Source organism: Bombus vosnesenskii, unplaced genomic scaffold (genome assembly GCF_011952255.1).
Source record: "Bombus vosnesenskii isolate JDL3184/JDL3185 unplaced genomic scaffold, Bvos_JDL3184-5_v1.1 scf7180000013285, whole genome shotgun sequence".
In the NCBI taxonomy this organism is placed as follows: Eukaryota; Metazoa; Arthropoda; class Insecta; order Hymenoptera; family Apidae; genus Bombus; species Bombus vosnesenskii.
Window position 1 is genome coordinate 1,926,569 of NW_022882938.1, and position 23,671 is coordinate 1,950,239.

The 23,671-nt window shown below is 36.2% G+C and overlaps 2 protein-coding genes across 2 annotated transcripts in view; both read left to right on the forward strand.

Moving 5' to 3' along the window:
• Nucleotides 1-626: 626 nt before the first annotated feature.
• LOC117232172 (dynein regulatory complex protein 9) lies at nucleotides 627-4,750 on the forward strand. The gene is made up of 7 exons (XM_033491378.1): nucleotides 627-762; nucleotides 1,278-1,540; nucleotides 1,670-1,756; nucleotides 2,069-2,309; nucleotides 2,375-2,581; nucleotides 2,779-2,910; nucleotides 3,642-4,750. The coding sequence occupies exons 2-7, from the start codon at nucleotides 1,368-1,370 to the stop codon at nucleotides 3,840-3,842; spliced, it is 1,041 nt and encodes a 346-aa protein (XP_033347269.1). The 5' UTR covers nucleotides 627-762; nucleotides 1,278-1,367; the 3' UTR covers nucleotides 3,843-4,750.
• A 13,909-nt stretch (nucleotides 4,751-18,659) lies between these two features.
• The window catches only part of LOC117232169 (alkaline phosphatase, tissue-nonspecific isozyme-like), a 181,589-nt gene continuing 176,577 nt past the window's right edge, over nucleotides 18,660-23,671 (forward strand). The window contains exon 1 of the mRNA XM_033491374.1: nucleotides 18,660-19,995. Coding sequence (XP_033347265.1) covers nucleotides 19,905-19,995 — 91 coding nt within the window. The 5' untranslated portion in view covers nucleotides 18,660-19,904. The remainder of the gene's footprint in view (nucleotides 19,996-23,671) is intronic.

Genomic DNA, 23,671 nt, shown 5'->3' on the forward strand with positions numbered 1-23,671 from the left:
ACTTATTCTACTCGAACAAAGATTCAGATTTTTTAAAGCCAAAAAGGAGTTGGAAGATACTCTGGACAATTTCCTGTTTCCAGGAATGGTAGTCAATTGAGATTCATCATAAGACGGAAGCAGGGTCATTAAGGATACTTTGGTGGTTAGTCAAAGAAATTTCAACATCCTTCCAGTCATTAAATGTTTTCTAGTCATCTAAAATTTCGATTTTACGTCATTTTGAAGAGGTCTAAGTTTATCTGAAAATAATTCCTACGCCATCTTAAAGTATAATTTCAACTTCACTTTTTCGTTATTTGAGATCATTTCATTATTACCAATTGACACTATAAAATTATAGTACAGTCATCGAATCATGCGTTAATCCTTATGGTATGAAAAGATTGTAGTCATGTTTTTCCATAACAGTACAAGTATACAAAGACGAAGTATTGCTAACAGAGAAATAAAAATTATTAAATATTTAAAGATTCTGGCATTATAATGAGTGTTACAAGTACAGTCGCGTCTCAAGGTGTTCTAACGTTCGTTTCCAGGGGCAACCTGCAACGATGGATCAAACCGTATCACGTGCTTTAAAGCACCGCGAACCAACTTTATCGAGCAGCATTTAGTTCCGCCAAAAGTACGGCGTATCATGATTAGTCTTATAGCCATGTGTTCAACGTTCCTTTTATGAATTTTAATTAACTGGACATCGGATCTATAGTTTTCTTCACCGACAACGTTCGCAACTTTAATTTAGGTGAGAGCCGAGAAGTAAGTAAACCGCAACGTGTTCCGTTAAAAAAAAGACGGTGGAAAGAAAAAGATGAAAGAAAGGAAGGAAAAGAAACGATACGATAATTGCGATTTTTATCTTACAATTTACCCCAAAGAATAAGCAGTTGACTTGCATGGCGCGATTTGCATTTAAATGAAATTTGAGTTGTTTCTAAACGCTGTAAAAACATTTCGCCTATGATTAAATGCGGTCATCAAAGGTAAGGGTGTAACTATTGTTCCTCGATGAACGAGATAACTCGATTGATAAATGAAAATACAGCGGAAGAAGGGGCGAGAGGTTGGAGATAAAATCATGGCCACGGCATGTCGTAAATAGGCAATTTCATCTTTTACCTATAATTTATAAAATAATTTAAACCGAGTTAAACTTGAAATATCTTCTTAACTTTAATTTTCTCTCTGGAAATAATTGTTCAGGGCTCGAGGATTATCAATTTTAGCTCGGTTTAAGAAGTTTTTGTAAATTAATTCATCGTGAATGTTAAAAGGAATATACGACAAAATTCAATGTGCGAAGATAAAAAGCGAGCAAAGGAGGCGCAAGAGAACTACGACGAGGTAAAAAACACGGACACTCAATGGCTACGCTCGCGGCAAATGGTTCTTCACAGTTCTCCCCAGCGGAACGGCCAGCAATTTTAGCGGCGCTCGAGGAGTTCACGAACGCGCTGGCCATTTACCACAGTACACTGAGAAAGCCCGCGGAACATGATAACGATATTCTCAGCGAGTGTTTACCCCTCGATACAGAGTACGTTATGCAATGATATGTCGAGCGAAATTGTAATAGGAATCCTAAATTAAAAAACGCGGCTAAAAGATAGAATACTCACCTGAAAGAATCGAACGTTCACATTATTCCTTTGTATGTCTGTTGCAGAGATTTAAAAGTACTGAATCCCGAGGAGATTATAAAGATCCAAGATGTGAAAGAACGAGCCATCTCCAAGAAAATTTACGAAAACAGGTTGAAGCCATGTTATAACGATGGTCGTTGCGATGAATTTTTAATTATAGAATTCTATTAGAAATTAATGTCTCGCGTTTGTCATATTTCTTCTATCAAGATCAGATGTTCGATGATGGAAAGATTTTATTTCGATCATTATATATCATGTCATCGATGTAGTTAACATGTCTCGAAGACCATCTATTTTTAATGTCTTGAACGACTTTAACATTTATCGTTTAATGCCACTTATTTTTCAAAATTAATGATAATCATCACCATTTCTAACGAAATATATTGTGATAGACGATGACTAATAATCTTGCGCAGTTTATACATGAGAAAAATCATGGAGATGCTGAAGGAAGAGATCCGTGAACAGGGAACGTTCGAGGTATTGACTAAAGAGATCGAAGAAATCATGGTACGCCAGAAAGAAGAGGAGACTCTGCTCGAGGAGCAAGAAAGACTAAGAAAAACCGCAGCAGAATTGCAAAAGACAATGACTGAGAAGAAATTGGCCAATGAACAGGAGAAAAGGCGAATACTGAATGAGCTCGCGGAAGAACAGGTACTGATGCCATGTTTTTCACCGAAGACGCATTGAAATTTTTAATGTTGTATTTTAAACAACAGCGTAACGTGGAAAAGCTGAAATTAATCGCGGACGCGAAGTTGAAGTATATTACGGAATGGGGGGAAGCGAGATGCGAGCAGAATTCATTACGTTGCGACATGGAAATAGAAAAATTGGAGAAGATATTAAACAACAGGCGTATACGTGAAAAAAATAAACAGCGTGTTCATACTGAGTTGACGAAATTTCTGACACAGGACATAGGGGTAAGTATCATATTATTTATGTTATTTAACGTGTTATTGCATTATTCTATTAATGTATTATTTAATCACGCATCGCGATCTTCCATATCGAATAACTTTCCTTTTATTTGAACGTTCGTATTTTCCAAAAATGTTACTTGCCGCTCATATAAGGAAAGGAAACGTTAGAAAAAGGAGCTTATTTTTTAAATCAACAGTCGCTAGAGAAAAAGACCAACGAGTGGGAGGAACGATACGCTCGAGAAAAAGAGACGTACGAGAAGGAAATCCGGCAGCTACATATTGAGATAGAAACACGTCGAAAGGAGTTGGACGAACTTAAAGAAGAGGTAGCTCGGTTTTCATTTCAAACAATAGAATTTTACATTTGTTTTCCCCGAGACAAATTCCAGATTAATCAGATCTATCAGAATTATTGATTTTTTTTCAAACTGTTCGATATATACCGTTTGGAAACTTACGATTTTCTGTTCTGTTTTTCCTTTGATAAAGATTTGTACAAACGAAAACAGTAATCCGACGTAAATCTTGCAGCATTTTTTTTATTCGTAGAAATTTATTTGACAGAGAGCGAAACGCATCGGGAGAGAAATATTATAAATGCAGCGAATGCAAACGGATAGAAATGCAAATGCAGTGTCACGGCTTATTAAATATTCTGTGTGACTGATTCACTGCATCACGATCACGTTAATACTACTGGAAATCAAGACTCATCGAGTCTTGCTTCTACAAGCGTAGAATCGATGTGCAATGCGAAAATTCTACTGGGGAATCGATAACCCATATCAAGAACCTATTTGTGGCTATTTTAAATCATGTGATATCTCATCGATGCAAAGGGAAAGGAAAAATCATTGGTCCCGACAGTTTTAACGCCTTCAAAAATCACTTGCAGCTATTAAAAAATTAATCTTTCAGTTAACGTGATTTCTTCGCGTTGCCTTAAGCTAATTAATTCCTTTTTCATTTTTGTTCTATTTTCCCCTACGATCTGATCACCGAAGCAATTGCCACTTCACCTGCCTGTGTTTAAAATACAATCGTAACGATGTTGCAGTATCGTCATAATCAGGAATTCATAGACACGTATCTTGCGAAAAAGCAAACACTGCAAAGAGAGAAGGAACGACAGGAGCTCATGCAAAAAGGTGCAATCAAGATTCAAGCTTGGTGGCGAGGTGTTATGGTACGCCGGAAGTTGGGGCCGTATCGACCTGTGGAGAAAAAGAAAAAGCGACAAGCTAAGACAAAGAAATAACTCCCCTTCTGTTTGACCCACACCTTAATACCAGCCCGTACAAATACATGTTCCACTCCTTTTGGAACAATACTCGGCTGAAAACAATATTTATTCTTCCTCTGCCGTAAAGTCCACTTTTACTTCGTCTACGCTCCGTCTCTTACCGCATCCATTATAGATACTTTGATTGACTTATACGTCATCTTGAGCGTATAAGTATATCGCGCAATTTGTAAAAGACGAACAAGAATAACAGTTTCAAAACACACGACTGAAGAAATATCTTACGAGAGATTCGAATTCAATCAACTATAAGAATAGAAGAGAAGAAGAATCGTAATGCGCTAGACATAAATCTTTATTGCGTAAAGATGGAAATTCTAGATGTCGTTTCAAAGGAAACTTCATCTGCAAGTTATTTGAATTCAATTCATTGGTCAAATTAGTTTCTAACACGAATAGAAAAAAGAGAAAAAGAAAGAAACTTGTAACGAATGATCCACATGAAATCGCGATTTTATTCTCTGCTTACGTAATATAAAGCTAAAGAATGGCCACAGCGGAGTATTGTTCACGCAAGAACCTCATTTCCTACACACTACTAACTTAGATTCTGCGATGTTCAAGAACACTGCATGGTACACCATAATAAGCCTCTACTACACGTAACACGGAATTCCTACACTTCATTCTTTTTGCAGTTTCATGAAATTTATGAACATAATCTTATATGTATATGAATACATAAATGATAAAATGTAGGTGTATTAAACATATAAGCAATATAACCCAAGGAATTTATGTAAATTTCTCATTTATTGAATCATTAATCAGAATTCAGAAATTCTGTTACCTTTATCTGAAACTAAATTTTTAATTTGTAAGGAGCATTCTACTTTAACCATCGAATAAATAAATTGTTCAAAGTGGAGAATTTTAAAATATTTTAATATCGAAAAGTAGCAAGGTCATCCCTGAAACGTAGTTAATATTTCCAATTCTTTAATTCCCTTTGATCCTCACAAATTCAATTATTCCAGTTCAATAATCGTTCCAGGCTAATCTGTAAAATTAAAACGAAATAATTTGTTGTAAATGCATCCATATCCATGCAAGTGATACCGTTGTTCAAGGCAAATGCATGTTCGCTAGTCGCACGATAGAATTTAATTCCAATGTAGTCGAAGTGCTTGAACGTGGAACGTGTGACTATAGTAAAGGACTAAAAATTCTGCCCGAAGTTCCTCTTTTTTTTAGCTGTAGGGATAAAGGCATGTAGAACTTGCACGACGAGGCGGCCGTTTCGAAAGTTTTTGGTTATTTTGTTAGACTTTCATAGTGTGCAGGTAGATTGTAACTATGTCGGATATCTCTGTTCAATTGCTGTTCCTTTTGGTGCGCGTTAGTCCTCTTTGGATTCCTTTGGATCTTGATAAATGATATTACAGTTGCTTTATTATTTTATGCATTCCATTGTTTTCCTTTAACCCTATATAATACATAATACATTAACAATATATAATACATTTATGTATTTCTTTAGCCCTGCCGCGATCCTCAAGTTTTTCTATTTCAATTTTGCTCTCATTTTAGCAACATCCTCGCTATGATCCTCGAGTTTTTATATTTCAATCTATATTTCAATTTATATTTTAAAAACACGCTTAGCATAGTAAAATCGGAAGGAAAAATCATAAGTAAGACTTTGTTCAGACCCTGAAGTTGTTTTTTAATGCTAGAGGAACATAATTGAGTTGAAAGTGACCGAAAGAAAGTTGTAGGGTTTAGCCCTTCAAAAAAGTTGGCTTGCTGAATACATAACCTCGATACGGAAGTTTCCAGAAACATTGAATGGCTCCTCAAAGTGGAAATAGTGTCATTTAGCTTCACCAAGCTCGGAAACACCATGACGACACCCGTCACTTTTTCGTGGTAGAGCAAGTTTCTGAGTCGACAACGAGCAGCCGTGCATTTTCCTTCATGAGAAATTCACGAACTCCGTAACCTACTCTGTTTGAAGGCATGCAAGCTTACCGCCGTGACCGTGCGGCCAACCACCTCCTTAGATTACGATATAAGGAATGGTTTAACGCGATGTGGCGGTGCACGCACCCGATAGCGCAGTCTGCATATACATGCTGTATGTATGCAACGATTTCTGACCTACCTTTCATATAGGTTGCATCATAATTCATGTCATAAGCGAACGGGCAGATAACGTTCCACAGCGAAATAAATCTAAAATAGAGAAATTCATTTGTTCTTAGAGTTTCGACTCTCGGAGGAAAGATAAGTAATTAGAGTGAATTTGATTATTTTAATTTTGACGTTCTTTAAACGAATATATATCTAGTTATAATCTAATATGATGTAATATAATATAATATAATATTTAATTGTCGGTAACTTAAAGAGGAATTTAAAATGGTTAATTTTGTTGAAATGATTCGGTTAAGATATGTACAATAGTGCTTGTCTAACTGGCCGCAGGTCAGAATCTTATGTAGCGAAATCGAGAGAGACATATTTCTGTATGTATTTCTGTCTTTTGAGTACCAGTGAAATATGGTTACCTGACACATTTGATTATTTTAAATATGTATGAACATGTATAGTATCAGAAGATTATTTGATAAAGTCTGCTCATTGTTTAAATGCAGAATAGACCTGACTTCGTGTCTTATAATCTGAAATATAGTATAAGGAAATAACAATTGTATCTCACATAACACAAAACAAATACATAGCACATAACATATATAAAGATTCTCAAGTCTGCCATAATGGGCCATTAACGAGTCAAAGTATAAATAAAGAAAAATAGAATGTTCCAAAATACCGACCTCGAGAAAAATCAGTGTTGTTTACGATTTTTGCGATTTGCTACGGTGAATATAGCAATTATAATTATTCAATTGAAATTATTGTATCTTATCTCCATTCGTAGCAGAGACGAAATCTCTGTTTTTTCTATGTTCGTAATTACATTTTGCCTATTTGACATCTGACCATATAATAGGGATTACAATCACTGAATAGGTGGCACTACCATTGACTAACTGTACTTTGTCGGTGCTGTCGCATGTGTTTCACACGTTCTATATTACCGACTATTCAGAGGTTTTATGTATTACGTCATCTACAATGAACAGGGTACATATATCAGTTATGCTTAATTAACGATCACTGGTCATTTTCATATTTGACTATACCTACAGACGAGATACAGGCTAGACATGACATGCAACGCTTTTTTCTGTCCTACGTTTTGGGGATCGCTTAAAGGCTGATTCTCTTACTAGTTTGCCACATGTAACGTTATCGACTCAGTATACATAAAGTATGCAGTATAATACTTGTTTGAATTGAACTTGCATAATAATGAAATTATAAATAAAATATAAAACAAGATATCTCATAATCAGAGAATATATCTCACAATTGTAACGAAGTATAGAATTCTATATTTCTATAATATTTCAAAAAGCATTGCACACTATCAAAATAATAAATTACTGAAATAATAAATTTCCTCCGCGTTAGACAGTGTGTCTTTGTACGAAAACTGCGCGCAATGGTCTAGCGCATAAGTAAAGATTGTAGCGCCAACGAAACGGCAAAGTATGCAGTTATATCTCGCGAGATTCAATCATAATCGATACAAATAATTTCTCGCAATCGATCTATCATATTGGGATGTAAAAAAGTCAGTTTTAGAGCAGAAAGCACAGCAAGAAGAAGCGTCTATTGGTAGCTCCTATTATGAACTTTCAAAAGAGTATTAGATCTTGATTATTGTTTTGTTTCTGTATAATATATTCCTTTTATACATTTATTTGAAAATATTGTTTTTCTTTTTAACAGATGGTTGATTCTGAGAGAAGCTTCGAGATATTTGGAGAACGCCATGAAGTTCAAACGGACGCCATAAAATTCAAAAAGCTGCCATGATGATTCACGACAAAATCGTTGAGTTCTCATTAAAATATGGTAAGGTCTAATTTATTCTAATTATCTAACTATTTAAATGCATAAATATGTTTGTTTTGTCTTTTTAATCGGTAATATTTAATCATTATTCAATAGTATTCAATAGTATTTAATTTAAAACGAAAACGTTAATAATTCTTTATTTCTTTTATAGATCTTTTTTTTAATTTTCTCTCAATCTCAAATTTCTTAAGTAATAATATCCTATAAGAATAATATCCTACATGTTATTCAAGATTGTTCATAGTCTCTATTTTGAATCTCTTACAATTTCGCACTTTGCAAATTGTACCTCATTTAATTCTATAATTAATTTATAATATATTCTATCTATTCTTTATATTCTATTGTTACTATATAGCATTTATAATGTGAATCCTTTTATATTTCATTTTAACTATCATTAATTAGGAAATAAAATTTATATTAAATATGCCATTATATTTTTTAGATTAAATTATGTCTCATACTTTGTTGCAGATTTTCTGCATCTCCTAATTCCTCTACAGGGTTCGATGGTTCCTTCCTGATAACTAGCTTACCGATAACTTTGAACTACTGCAGTATCGATTGTAGCGTTACCGCATCTTATGGTAAGTCGCATACCTTTATATTTCTCTGGTCATCCAGTCATGTCATAAGACAAAATGTGCGAATCGACATGGATGACTGGTTGTATTATGTACAACTTTCTACAAGCACAGTGATCCTGTTTATTATATCTGTGAATAGTAATGTGCCCTTTTCATGTGACTTATTTATTAGTTCAGGATTTATATGAATGGCATGACTTTGACGTCATAGTATTATAGTTTAGTAATACTTTATAGTATTATATTAATAATATCAATATCATGTTGATAACTGAGATAAATCACATACGACTGACAATTAATCTGAGTACATACTTATGATTGAAAATATTATTGTATGTTTACCATAATAAATTATAAAGGCTGCAAGTATTTTGTTTTTCTCGAGGTCGGTATTTCAGTACGTAAGACACGGAGCTCCATTTTAAGTGCGCGTGGAATCAGGAGAGATATGAAACGTTTATTGTCATTAAAAGAAGTAAAATATCCCGTATAATATTGGGTCACAGGGTATATTGGGTCCATTTTGTATCTTTTCATCATTGACGAAGTATAGAACTTCTGTATCATGTTTATGCATATTTAATCAATGGTATAGGAGAGAGCTGGTGGTAGCTGGTAAAGTAGGGAGTATAACCAATTCGAAACTTGATAAATGTACATACATATGTATTAATACATTACTCGATATTAACTTTTATTATAGTATAAATAATTTGTTAAAATCGATCGCTTCAGTGTGCATATAATATTTATTTAGTAACTAGTATGTATGTATTTATAATACTTTGATGTAGTAATCATGTTTTATCTATACATACAGATAGCGCTAATACCTTAAAAGGTTCATAAAATAGATAGTTAAAAAAATGAATTAACGAAACGATCTATTTATTTCAGTATAATAGAAAGTCTTATTAAATGTTATTTTTTTATCAAATATCTGCATTATACCTTATTTGATGTAAAAGCTCGTAAATGAAAAATTTTTTTATGTAATATTTTATTACACGATTTAACATATCTCAAAATTTTGTATTAATTCATCTAAATGAAATTTTCTTTTATATAAGTCTTTATGAAAAACGTATCTTATTGACAATTTTTATTCGACGTATTATAACGCGGAATAAAAATTTTAATAATTTCTGTTTTTGATTATTTCGTGTTATTAACGAGCTTCTAAATCAGGGCAATAACATATCTTTGCGTGTTGACGTTGGGTAGGTGGTACCAGCTGCTACGTATTCTACGTACAATATTAGGAGCAAGGGACACTAGCATATAGAGAGAAATGCTATACAATAATTAGTAAAGACTGCTGTATCGTGTTTTGAGTTTCTCGCAATTAGAAGTGCAACTTGGTAATGTTACTTCCTTAATATTTGACCGTATATTTCTTGACATTATCGCTGAAAGTACGACACTGGTGGTTATATTATTCGAGATATTAGTTTAGAACTTCTTAATGTGACATTTGGACAATCATTTAAAATTTAATACACAAACACACATATGAAAGCAAAGTGCAACCAGAAGAAGAATGCACTAATGACACATTTCATTCAATCAAATTTATTTCAACATATAATGTTGCAACAAATGTAGAAACACTTTATTACGTAAGTCTTGCATACTTAAGTTTTTGAAATGAACATTTCCGAATTAATTTAAAACTTCGGTATGTTAATAACTTCAATTTGTTCTCTTTTTACAGAAAATCCTTATTGGTTTCTCGTTGAATGTACAAGGGGTTAGATATTCTGACAATATTTAGAGGCGTTGATTTTGCGGGTGAAATCTTTCAACCGAGATGGAAAATTGCGAGCCGTCTTTCGTGATGCATGCAAGGGTGGCCGGTCGGACTTTCTCAGTTGCGGCGTTGTTAGAGTAACGTTTCATTCATCATTCTGGGCAGCGTGCAGTTTGCGGATTCTGCATTCGTTTCCGGGTGGCGAACAGCGGCACTTCATTCTTACGGGTTACACCGAATGTGTTGAGAGACAGGTCAAACCAGACGCTGAAGCATTCGAAGCGTGCCAGCTTCTCCAGTGTTCTCTAGTGTTCTCTATTTGTATTTGTTTGAATTTCATGGCCCCGATTTTCCTCGTTAGTCGAGATTCTCAGCTTCCTTCTTCTTTTCCTGTCAGCTCGTCCACGGCAATGAAAAAGGAAATACATCTCACGCCTCTTGCTTTCTGCGGGATTCGTCGTGTAACGAAGCACCCTGCATAGGCTTTCATAACGCCACTTTCGTATGAAATACAGAGCTTTTCGTAGATCAACTCGTAAATCTTACGTCACGTCGTGGAACTAGCTAGAGCCAAACAATCAAGAATATATTCGTCGAGTATGACTTGCCAAATGTCTCTTTCTCGTTGGTTAGTTGCTTTATATTCGTGGTTCGCGCGGGAAACAGTACATTGCATTTCCAAAGGAATAAACAAAGTTTTAAAGTCGGTAATGAATAATTAAAGTTTTCCTGCACAAGGAAACTTTTCTATATTGTGTATTCCCGTAAGATATTGTCTTTTCTCCTCTCTTAACTCATAATTCTTTTCTATCTAAGAAATCTTCCCCAGCTGTTTTATATATAAATAGGAGAAACGTACGATTTTGATCGAAAGCTTAAAATCGTGTAAGAGGAAGGAAAAAAGAAAACAATAGTTTCCTCATTCTTTCGCTAATTAGTGAGATTCGAAAATCTAATTCGATTAATATTTCCACCCTGTCAAATTGAACGAATGGGAAAAAGTCGATCCATTGTACAATATTTCGACGTTATTTAACCGGCCATTGTGACTCTGTTCATTCAGTTTCCACGTTTCATTACAAAGGAGAACAACGTGATAGACCGTTGTCATCAATCAGATTCCCGTGTCGATGTGCTATCACTCGTTGACGAATTACAAGGAGAATCTTGTTGCAATGCTGGGATGTAGCTCTATTCGGTATGACTGTCGAAGCCGCGACAGGAAGTTGCTTCGCATCTGCAAAATTTAAAAGTACCGCCATCCGTTGTCCAGGATAATTAAATGTCTATTGGAAATTCGTCGAGGATGGCGGCCTTGTCTATCCGCCGACAGTTGATTGAATACCTCGGCGTGATCTCGTTCACTATCTTGAATTACAGGTCTGCTACCGGCAGATCCATTTTATCATCACAATGAACTACTTTCCAGTAGGTTGGCAGACTTATCGTCGCGTACTTAATTAATCAACCGGTATCACTGCCTACTATACCTATGCAGCGATGTTTTTACGACCAAGGTCTTGCGGAACGTGAATCTGCTTCTGACATTTTGTCATTTTGATTGGTTTAGGTATTTGCTTGCTGCCATGAATATTAGACGAAACTTTTGTCAGAGGATTTTCTGAATAGTTCTCAGACTCGCGTTTGGCTTATCTGCTTCTAACACCGTAGTTGGTGGTTTTTAGGATTTATCGTAGAATTTGACGGCTATTCATGATTTCACGATTTATGAATTCCAGTTGATAGCTCGACGATTCGAAAATAAGTCACTTTCGTAAAGCGAACGTAGGTTCGTTCAACAGAACGATGCAGGACCCTGAAACTTGGCAAAATTCACCCATCAAGATTGTTCCTTTCTAAGAACTTTTTTTCCGAAATATGCTATTCGTTTTGGATAGAATGCGTCTGTCGCAACGATATCTTTCAATGACGTATTTTCATGTTACTGTGGTAATAACTCTTTTCGTTTTCCCTTGTCATAGTCGATATATTATGTATCTTTATTCGCATAAGATATCTCGCATGAACTGGAGCTATTTCCACAGCTACTTAAGGGTATTGTTCCATGCAGTTTACACATATTGCAACTATGAATAGCGCAACTTCGCCAGCAAGGACGTAAAGCTGCTTTCCAGGGAAAATATTTATTGTTAAGCAACAGCAGACGTGCGACGTACGGTATCGAGAGGATTTGCTCGCTGTAGTCGCTTTTTGGATTACTTCGACGTAGAGAGAAATCAGAAGAAGCGTGTTTCTATCAATCGTTCGACATTTCAGTACTTCGTTTGTCTAGGTTTCTCGACGCTTCTCGGAAAAATCGTTGCGCTTTATAGCGCTACGACGAAACGATCAAATTTTTACAAAATTACGCGTACAATGGATCGATTCGCTTTATGATCGACGTGTCCGTCATACATTCTGGCGGGTAGCTGACAGGAAAATCGTAAAATGCCTAGGTAAGGGTTACACGTAAAGCCCGACCACCGTCGGCATTGATGAATTGTTAAAAGCCTCTCTGAATATTCGATGGCAGAATGGAGAATACATGTTTTGTTCTGGATGTGCAGCTGTACCTGTCGGAAACGTGCTATGACAGCTGATTCTGACTGGCTCTTGCCGCGATTTAAAATTACGGTTACCCAGTTGCAAGCTAACTTCAAAATCCAAGACTTTATACGTTTTCGTATTGATATACATATTTACGTTATACATAGTCGGTGGGAACCATATAGCGATGTTGTTAATTATAATGAAGCGCGCTAACATAGATTAGAAGTCGTAAACGTGTTGAAACATTTAAACATCAGGCAGCAAAATTCGTGTAAAAGATAGAAAATTACGTACATTTAGAATTTGCTCAAGCACTGTTTTATTCGATTATCAGAACCAACTCGAGTGTCAGCGGCGTCTATTTTTGTTGCACTTACATTTTAAAGTGCTGTTTCGGAACTCAAAGCATATAAATTTAAACACCTGACCGCTTTTATCGCCTCGTTGTATCTCTTTCACCGACTGTACGCGTTGGTCTGTTTTTGCCAAGTCCCAAGATATTTGCTTATCAGTGCAGAAAGTTTCGCTATTCATCGTGGCAAAAATTATATTACTTCGATAAGCAACGCTCGAACGCAGTTCACCGATTTGCTCTGCTTTGGATTGAATTGGATCGTATCTATATAGAGTAACCAGTTTTATTAAGTATTAAGTTTTATCTTGATAGCGTTGCAGTCAGGGGGATCAACAATAATTTCGCTGTTCTTGATAGCTATATCCCAACTTGTTATAAACTCGTTCGTTCGTGTTTATTGTTTTAAAACGGGAATCAGTTACATAGCAATTTCTACTTCTCATTTATTTGTCTTCAACTTTACCGCTTCTTGAAATTACGAAGATCTAACGACTGCTTGAGAATTCAGTTCGTTACGATCGCTGGAAGATAACGAGCGTCTATGAACAGCGTCTATTCTGATCAACTTTTGGAAACAAAGTGTCGTCGCTTTTGTACGAACGTCTAATTCCGAAACTTTAATCAGCTGTTTCTTTAAAATCTATAAACTTTGTAATCTATAGAATCGATTTGAAGCGTACAGTTAATTTCCATGTTTGTTTCTTCGTGGTATCGATAAATTTGGATGACTAGGATCGTGGATTAAGCAACTACATATATATCAATAGGTCAGTCTGAAAAGTTTCCACTCTTCAAGGTCTGACACTGATTTGGCCATAAAATCTCGTGGAACAAAACGCGAAAATATTCAGTCTCTCCGCGGCTTTACATGGTTTCGTGCACGCAAAATGGTCTGGTGTGTCGAGGTGTACGATGATTTCTGGAACGAAAAAAAAAAAAAAAAAATGAAGAGAAGGGGGAGGCGGATCGATCTCTCGACGTTAAAAAAGAGGCGTAGCCGGAACAGAGACGAAATTGTTGAAAATTCCAATTTCATTTGAAGTACGCCGATGACCGTAAGGGAACAGTGGTCGCAAAATGATTGACTCTAGTCCTTTTCTTTTTCGAATTCACTCAATGTGACGCAGTAAAACGATGGACTCGAGCTTCATTGTTCAGCCGAGTTCTTGATGTCATATAAACTCCAACATGCATTCATAAGTTAATCTTCGTTCTTAATCTCGTGTAAGCATATTCGTATTTATGGTATACGAACGCGAGTACATAATTCTGCGAGAAAATTTGCAAAATTCGCCGGTATCTTTGTACGGAATATTATTTCAAGATTTAAATGTTATTAACAACATAATCCTCATTTAGAAGATCAATCGATATATACAAATAACAATCAGGCGTATTTCAATGATTTAACTTGTGTTAAGTTATATTCGTTATTAACTATTTAAATGTATCAGTCTTGAAATCTGTCCTTCCGTTTCGTGCAATCCCATAGAATGAGATTTAAAGGGGATAGATCAGATGACTGTGAGACGGAGATCATCCAGTTCTTTCTATCCATTGACCAACGATCCTAAATTTTATTTAACAATTCTATTACATTCTAAGGTCTTGCATAGGGATGCCATCAACTAAATTAATTTATACTTTTTAATACTTTTCGATTATTATAAAGTATAACAACTATAGAGAGAAGCAAATCGTCTCCAACAGAATGAGAATAGATGGCCTAAATAGCCATCGTAATAGAGTTAAATCGACCTATTTTTTATGTAATCCTTTTTGTTCAGAAAAATGTCTCAAATATGCCGGGAAAATTCGTCGGTTTTCTCTCTTTAAAACAGTACCATTGAAACATAGTATGTACGGGAATATTCGTGGATACGAGTACCTATAGGATAACTGTCGGGTCTTTTACTTTTTAACGTTCTACCAGAATTGCATACTAGCAGTGGATTCATCGGTTAGACAATTTTGACCTAGACCTTTTGAACGTAATAAAAGCTCGGTTATGTCGATATTGAAATTCGTGTAGACTCGTTTGCTTTTGTTTTTCAAGATTCACGTTAAACATTTATATCGCTTTTCTCTTTATCTCGATTATATGTCAAAATTTATTGTTTGATAAAATAACATACAAACATAAAGATAAAATCACGAAACACGCTATTAACTGTTTGTATTTACGGGTGAATAGTAACGAATGTAAAAGCAAAAACAGAAGAAAACAAGTGGAAAGAACAAGCGAGAGCGAAAAAATGTGTAGATGGTAGACCATTAAGTATGCATCCGAGCAAAAACAAATTTCCTCCGTAATGTTCCGTGCAGCATAAGAGGCGAAATTAATTTCTTGAGGTGGATCTAGTCTTTAGACAGGAATTTTTGTTGCAAGACACAAGGAATAATAAATTTTACGAATGTGAGGTATAATTTGATAGCGGCTAATACCATAATGCATGTTAAATAGGTGAAACAAGTAACACGTTACAGATAAACGTTATACGTTCGAAATTGGAATTTATTATCAGTGAATTACGCGTATTATTAGGGAATCGGATACCTAAATCAAAGTTTGTTAATTTCAATTTATAATTAAATTCCACACAATGTGATGTTATGAATATTTATGTGAAAGATACACCGAATTTCTGTTTTTGAACTTACACGAATAGGGAATTATAATGTTAAGAACGAGTAAATCTTTGCAAAACTTTGATTATTGCGTTGGGTTATTTCGATCTTCCGAGTTTATATTCACGTTTAGAGGCAGACTGCGAAATGCTTCAGAGCGAATATCACCATGTCAAACTGCAGGAAGTGCCTACTGCTTTAACGCGACCAAATTGCATCCGGTGTGCGACACACGCCTCTTTCTTTTTCAATTTATAAATATCGCAGCACCGCTGCGTGCTCTGCCAAATATTTGGATCATAACCAACTGCAGTTCATTCACAAATATCAAAAGCTCCTATATCTAGGAAATATCGGAACTGTATAAATACAGATTACGACAAACATCTTCGGCTTAAATTCGACATCAACGAAATGAGAATATATTAAACCCATCAAAGATCTATTTAAAAGAATTCTAATTATACCTATTATTTTTATTACGCGAATATTTCAGACATATCGCTATCATATAGCACGAGAAACGTTAAATGTTTTATTCATATTGTAAAAATTCAATTTATACGTCCTGTCTTTTGTAACCATGCAATTTTTTCATCCTGAACACTGTTGCTCCCGAGCATATTAAATTCAGATCAGTTTCAGCGCGACGATGTTTCATATTCTGCCTGTAATATGTCTTCCTAAGTATTGGTACGGCATTTTTAACGCGTGGAAAAATCATTGTAAATTCATGGACTTTGTGAAACCCATGGAAATTAAATAGAACGAAAAAAGAAAAAGGGAAAAGAAGAAAGGAAAGAGAAAACAGTGATTCGAGCAAAAGTGACATGTTTACGCGCATAGGATTGTAATAGCGTTACTACATAACATAGAATTTCCCGGATAGCGTATCGTTGATATTTTATTGGATTAATTCTGTGCCGGGTCCATGCATCATAACGCCGGCTATCTGTATGTATCGTGCACTCTGTATCAGACTGTAATTTTGTCGCATAAATTTTATGTCAAATTTACGATACGCTGTCCACGGCGAGGAGAACTAAATCGTCTAATGACAAACTGCCTCCGTTATCGGCGCGACTTTGCTCAATTATTTGTTGGCGATGTTCACACGTGTATTATCGAAAGCTGCACAGATTTATTCTTACGCGATCGCCTTTATGTCGTATTTCATCGATACCACTTCGATTTTTCTGGTTCAATTAGTTTAATGTCGAATCTTCCAGTCTAGTTCGCAGTCGTGGAATACGAAATTAATTTTGAATAATAATTTATAAGAAACGATATCTGAAACTTAACGGGAATTCGGTTTTACTGTGAAATTTATTCGAAATCGATTGCAGTTATTTTGACAACGCGTAGCTGTACGTTAGCGAAAAATATACATTTGCAAAATGATAACGACAAAACGGTGGGCTTGTTTTCAATACCTTACAATTAGTTACAGGCTTTTGCACTAAACGGAAATGTTTTCGAAATGCTCGGTTTTTCACGCAGCTACAGTTTTACACAAATGTTTGAAAATTAAACAGATCGTTAAAAAATTAATGACACGAATACCACGCGTGGTTTTATTTCTAAAGTTGGCCGTGGTGGCCCAGTTTCATCCATTTTAAACGAAAATAAATCATCGATATTGGTAAATTGGATAATTAAGCCCAGAGGTCAGCTGTAACTGCGATTGTTCCTTTTCGTTGCCAAATATGGCACAATGCACACGACGATGTAACGTAGAACGAAGAATTGAAAAAGATAAAACATCGAAATTCGTTTCGATGTTCGGGCCGACAGAATCGTAACTGTTATAAAACAGCTTGCAGTACAAGAGCGCAGCGAAACGGATAGGTTGTAAATTAAAGTGAATTAGTTAAAAAGAGCGTTAAATCGGCCAACACAACCAGCTATGTTGTTACTTTATGGTTTTCAGCTTGTATCCATGATCACACGTTCGGTTCATTGCATCTGGCAATAACAGCTGCTGGAGCATAGCGATCGCACGTAGTTTCACACTTCGGTTTAATACTGGTACAACAGGCTTATAACGAGAGCAGTCCGAGTTGTATTACGTTCGCATCTAGTACCTGCTTGTTTCAGGCTCGTTTTGATTTACGACGCTCGTTGCTTTACGGATTTGTCGTTATCAGGCTATGAGAACGCAAAGAATCCCAGCTGTTGCTCACACCGTCAACGATCCTTCATCGAACTCTTTCATTTTCATGCCTTTTTCAATTTGGTTTCCTTACCACGATACATCCATCGTTATCGGCCGTCCTCAGCGTTTCGACTTATCATCTCATTGCCTCTGTTTAATCGACTACGCAAAGAACAAATGTCACGACCCACTTGTGCCTCGTCCCAGAATATATCGTAAAACTCGATTTTGAATTGAGAAGAAGCGCGAGTCACATGCAACGATTCACCCTTGTTTCACCTGATTTTTCATAACTTTTGAGCAACGCGCGATATATTTTGATCAGGGCTAACGGATGGGACGAACCGTTGTGAAACAGTAATAAGTAAAATAAGAAGATAGCGCATGTATCTGGAGCAATAGGTGTGTAAGGGTGGGAGGTGGCGGTGCTATCAGTGTGCCACGGCGCAACCGGACAGGCGTTTCACGATGGGGGTGGCTGGATAGAGGCGCCTAACAGTAGCTGAGTCGCATGATCCCTTCACTCGGGTCCGCACGGCTACCGTCGTCTCTGCTCGGCTCTCCGATCGGATCTCCGTGTTTCGAAGAAGCGCTTGGCGAGTTTACCGAACCGTTCGTGCCACTGCGCTCGCATTCGGTTGCGCGAACTCTTCTCGTTTTCGCGCGTGCAACTATCTCCTCTTTCCTCGCTTGTCACTCGCTCGTCTCTTTGTTACATCGTTTACCGCGCTCCGTTCCGGTCGTTTTTATCCGCCACGCGGCGAAGACGATGACGTTCGCCAGCGATCTCACGAATTCGTGACGATCATCGCGTATCGTTTGCACAAGGCGACTATATCGTTGCACGCATGTACTTTTGTTCGTTCAGTATAATCGAACGAGGAACATAAAATTATTAACAAGTGTATGCAGTGTTTCTGTCGATATTCTGAAAAGAAAAGTGTATTGCTGTTGCGTCACATGTTGATCTTCGTGATCTTGCGACGAATCTTCGAACGAGCTGCTCCTCGTGTTAAGAGTATTCGATTAATTCGATTCTCTGGAATGAATGTATTGTGAAAGATCGGGGAGAAGAAAGAACATAGTGTATCGCAGTTTATTCACGGCTCTGGGTGGCTCGTCCGCCTTCGTTGGTTTTCCCGCGATTTTCGCAGCCACCATCAAGGATGCGAGTCTCGTACATTTTCGAGGAGCATAAGCTTCTAGTGAAACTTGGTAATCGTTAAAACAGGACCTCCAGGCTAAAGGATCGTTAAATTTTAGATGAATAAGGAATCTGATTGCTTCTAACGAAAGAGAAGTGGAGCTTCGATTCTACGATCGTAAACCGCTGCCGAGTTACCACAGATGATGTATATCGGAAAGGAACTTGAGCGTGAACACGATGTCGTTTCTTTCGAATTGGTCATGATAAACCAACGAACAAAAAGTTAATTTTTCGCTAAACGGTAAACGAATCGTGAACTGATCGCGAGTGAATAGCATAGACGTTACCTACACGAACCAATATTTGATTTCGATGATTCAAGTGGTAATACGTTTGTTCAAGCCACATCTGTACCTGTTAACCTGTCGTAATTGAACATTTTCCGTAAAGAAGATTTTCGAGACGGGAATAATCATCGAATGGAAAATACAACGAATCGTAATAGCTAAAATAAAAAATACTTTTAAATATCGCGGCAAGCGTTCAAGATGTTCGATTCATTAGGACCGACTGGTTCACTGATTAGACGAAGCTGTAGTAGCGACTTAAAGCTAAAGAAGAGTATAAAATCCCTTTGCTGAGCGAAATTGGCTAATTAAAGCAGTTTATTTAGCATTCCACCGTGAGATCGGTTAATGTCGCTACGGTGGAGGGATCGAAGTAGCTACGGTTATCCGTCTGAGTGGTGTTTGCGTCGGGATATACGGCTACAGATCTGACGAACAGCTGGGAATCGATGAATCGTTTTTTCCCTGGCTAACGTTTCCTTGGCACAGGGATATTCGTTGAAAGGGGGAATGAAGGGCCATCCGGACAGCACGTAGGGACTGGCCCTTCTCGTTTTCGGAGATGTGGCGCTATCTACAGTACACTATCTTCGGGCTTACCGTCATCCTGCTGACGATTCATGAGATAGTCCTCGTGCGAGCTGGCGAACAAGGTAATGACAGTACATGCGTTTTATCTTTCGTTACAAGAACGGCTAATTTTTCGGAAAAGGAAAGGACAATTCTTAAAATATATTTTTGGAAATGTCAATATTCCTCTTGCATAGTTTTTAATGGTAACGATATGTAATAATTTAGCGTAATATTAGAGAATCAGAAATGTCACGCGATTACTTTCTTATTGATTTCTTTTGAACGAGAATATAACATTTTGAACTTTTCTATAGATCAGTAAAAATGGGATATTGAAGTTGCAAATTTTCATCAATCAAAAATTCGTGTTTGGTCCGTTAAAACGTAATCAAAGTAATTTACTTAAGTATATTTGACGTAATTACTTTACTCGTAAGAACGAACAGCATATACGAGTAAGAAGAAATTAAGAAATAATTGTAAAAGAGAAAAGAAAAATAGATTGGCCGAAATTTAGCGAAGTGAAAACAGTCAGGCTACGAATACTTATTTTGCTTCATTGGTCAATAATTGAACGTGTACCGAGGGCTGTACGTTTGTTTTTTCGACCAAATGAGCAACGCCTATACGTCCGTATGCGCTTTCAATTACTTCCCATCAAATAATTCTATAGCGAACATTTCTGCTCTGAAAAATTTTTTTTATTGTCACTACGCGATTTTAATTCCATAACGTGCAAATCTGTCTGCGGAAAAAGCGGCACTGCGATTGAAAGGTACGAAATTCGAATATTAATCTGTCCATTATAAAATTTATCGTAAAACAGTGAAATCAGGAAAGGAGTATGTATAGAGTCGAAATTTATGTTAAGGAAATTTTAGCGAACTACGTGCAATCAGGACAGATGTATTTGATATAAAACGTAGAATTCGCTACAGAAACGATATATTTGGAGAAATTTCAAATAAACTTTGAATTCGTCGTAATTAATTAGCAATTAATAAGTTTGTAGCTAATAAAAATGCCTTAGGCATTGCAATTATCAAAAATAATGATTTATTTTCTTCTCTCTCTTCGTATAATCCTCGCGTTTTTAAATATTTCTTTCGCGTGTGTTTATTCAGATATTTTATAATAATACATCTTTCGAGAACTACGTCAACGGATGAGAATGTACTAATTAAAGCTTCCGCGTAACAATTTTATAAAAGTTGTCAAACGCCACCGAGAAAAGTAATTTGTACGCCTATATAAAATATATTTTTACGTGACCTGATTATGCGACGCGAAATGTATCACGAGTAAACTTTACCATTAGTCTTTTTAACTTCCTTTCCAATCGTGGGTTATTTTAATTTGGTTCCCACCCACTTTAATTATTATTACTAATTCTGATGACATGAACTGTTAATCGATAAACTTGAATTAGTTCTTGTAATTGTTGTGAAACTTCCGTCGGTTGATCGAACGATTTCCAATATTTCACGGTCTGCGTTTCGCATGTATAGTTATCGCGAAGTGTGTAAGACATCGACGGTAATGCAATTTCCTTCTGTCAGGAATGCTATTTATCAGAAATTTCTTTTTCATACTATAAATACGCGCTACCAATCCTCCCTTCTTGACACAATAGATGAGTATTGTATCGTTGATTTATTTCTTTTGTGTTGCTAAGTGGAACAGTTTTTAACGAAACAATATTTTCCGTAGGTGATGCTTCTATATAAAATTAAATTCTTGATCGTTCGCCGTGTTTCCGTTTTTTCTCGCGTTGCTTTCTAGTTTAGATCTTCCAAACTTTCCATTAACAGAAACGAAGTTCTTTTAAGCATCGCAATTATCTCCAAGAATCGAGAAAGAATAAACCGAGAAATTTGATTAAGAATGTTCACTTCCCACCAGTTTTCCTCAGATCTTCGCTCTATGATTCTGCCTGGTCAGCGTTGCAATTTCACTAACAGAATTAGCTGTAAATCCCTTTAATATTTGTACTTGCTAGTTAGCAGTAGATAGGTATGTTTGGTTTTGATCAGCCACAATGCGTGAACGAGAGTATGCACAGTTTCGTATATGCGCATATATACCACATATTGACGCGTTTTAGTAGCGCAATGCAAATTGTAATGGCTTTACAGTTTCATAACAAAGTTACATATATGTACGATCTATTCAACTTTATGAATTATAAGTGTTCGCCTGGCGTGTGCAGCGAAGCTGAAATCAATGTTTCCTTTTATCAATTTCGCTAGAGATTTCCAATTCATTTCTGTGTTATTCACTCTCCTCGTATTCCGTTCCCTTTTTTCTTTCCTCGTTTTTCACTGAATAAGGAAGACGAGTAACGAAGCAAAATTTTATACCGAACGTTGAAACATCGGTTTTGTGTAAAACGCATTCGCATATATACCCTTTTCTTCGTAATTTTTTTTATAGCCATTTTGTATTTCTAGCAGAAACCATTTGTTTGTTACATTTACTTGTTCAAGAGGATTCTACTATTATCGTAGCAAAGAAATTTATCTTTCGTACTGCCTTTTAAATTTTCGCCAGTTTCAAATAGGCACAACCAAATGGGAAGTATCCATCGTGGAGGCGTTGAGAAACTTTTTTCAAGTTCTCTTTAGCTCTGTTAGAATTCGCCGGTGAGCATTCTCAACTCAATTTGTCGTAACAAATACCGTTCGTAACAATTCTTTTCGTGTAGTAGAGTTAAGCGAGCAGGATCGTGTTAAGCTGGTGAGTTTCACGAGTCGATCAAATCTGCGATACGTTCGCCATCGTTTTGTTCGTTTATCGATATAATCGAATCCTATTGTGAAGCTGTGACCGCAACATCACAGTCGGTTGCTAGAAGATATATGTATTAATCTGTCGTTTATTTTCATTGTTTTCCAGCAGAATGATCTTTGACGTTCATTATCGTTAATCTCTTATCTACTACTGTTTGCGATTGTAACACGCGAGTCAATGTTGCAGATGCGATCGATGATCCTGAAGAACTCGTAAATTTAATACTCAGCAAGCCAACCACGTTTTATTTTCGTTCTGAAAGAACGAGTGTCGTTTTGGCCAAATAATATTTCCGAGACCAAAACTATGAGTCCAATGCGATGATTAGTATATCTGGGAATGGTCACACTAAATTGCCGATCTCGCATAAGATCTCGTAACTTGTATTTCAGATATATGTATAGAAAATAACGTAATGGTGGAAAGCTTTGCAAACAGAATACGAGTAAGTTTTACTCGTACGCATTGTAGAATAAAAATTGTATTTCACAAAAGAGTTTGTCCTACATATTCTGTGCAGTATCATTATATCGCATGTACCACGTGACAGTTTATGTTATTGGCCTTGTAATGGTGGAATAACCATATTTTTGGCAGATGTTTTTACACGTTGGTACATGGAAATTACAATGTTGCTTGTTTATGATTTTTCACGACTCGTAAATGTTTTGGTACTGTTGAAACAAATACAAATGAATAAGATTAGGAAGATTGGCCTTTTGAAATATTACAAACAGAAAATGGTAGAAAATGAGTTCACTGGAATATTTATTCGATCGTGTTGCTCTGTAAAGCTGCTGTCGATTTTGTTATTTAAAATGTTATTATTAAATGGATATCGATGAAAGGATCGATGTAAATTTTGATTTACTTTCGATTTCACCTATTCACGTGGATTCGCTAGTAAGGCTAATTTAATATTCATATCGAACTGGATTATTCAAATTAAACATTACGTGCACTCTA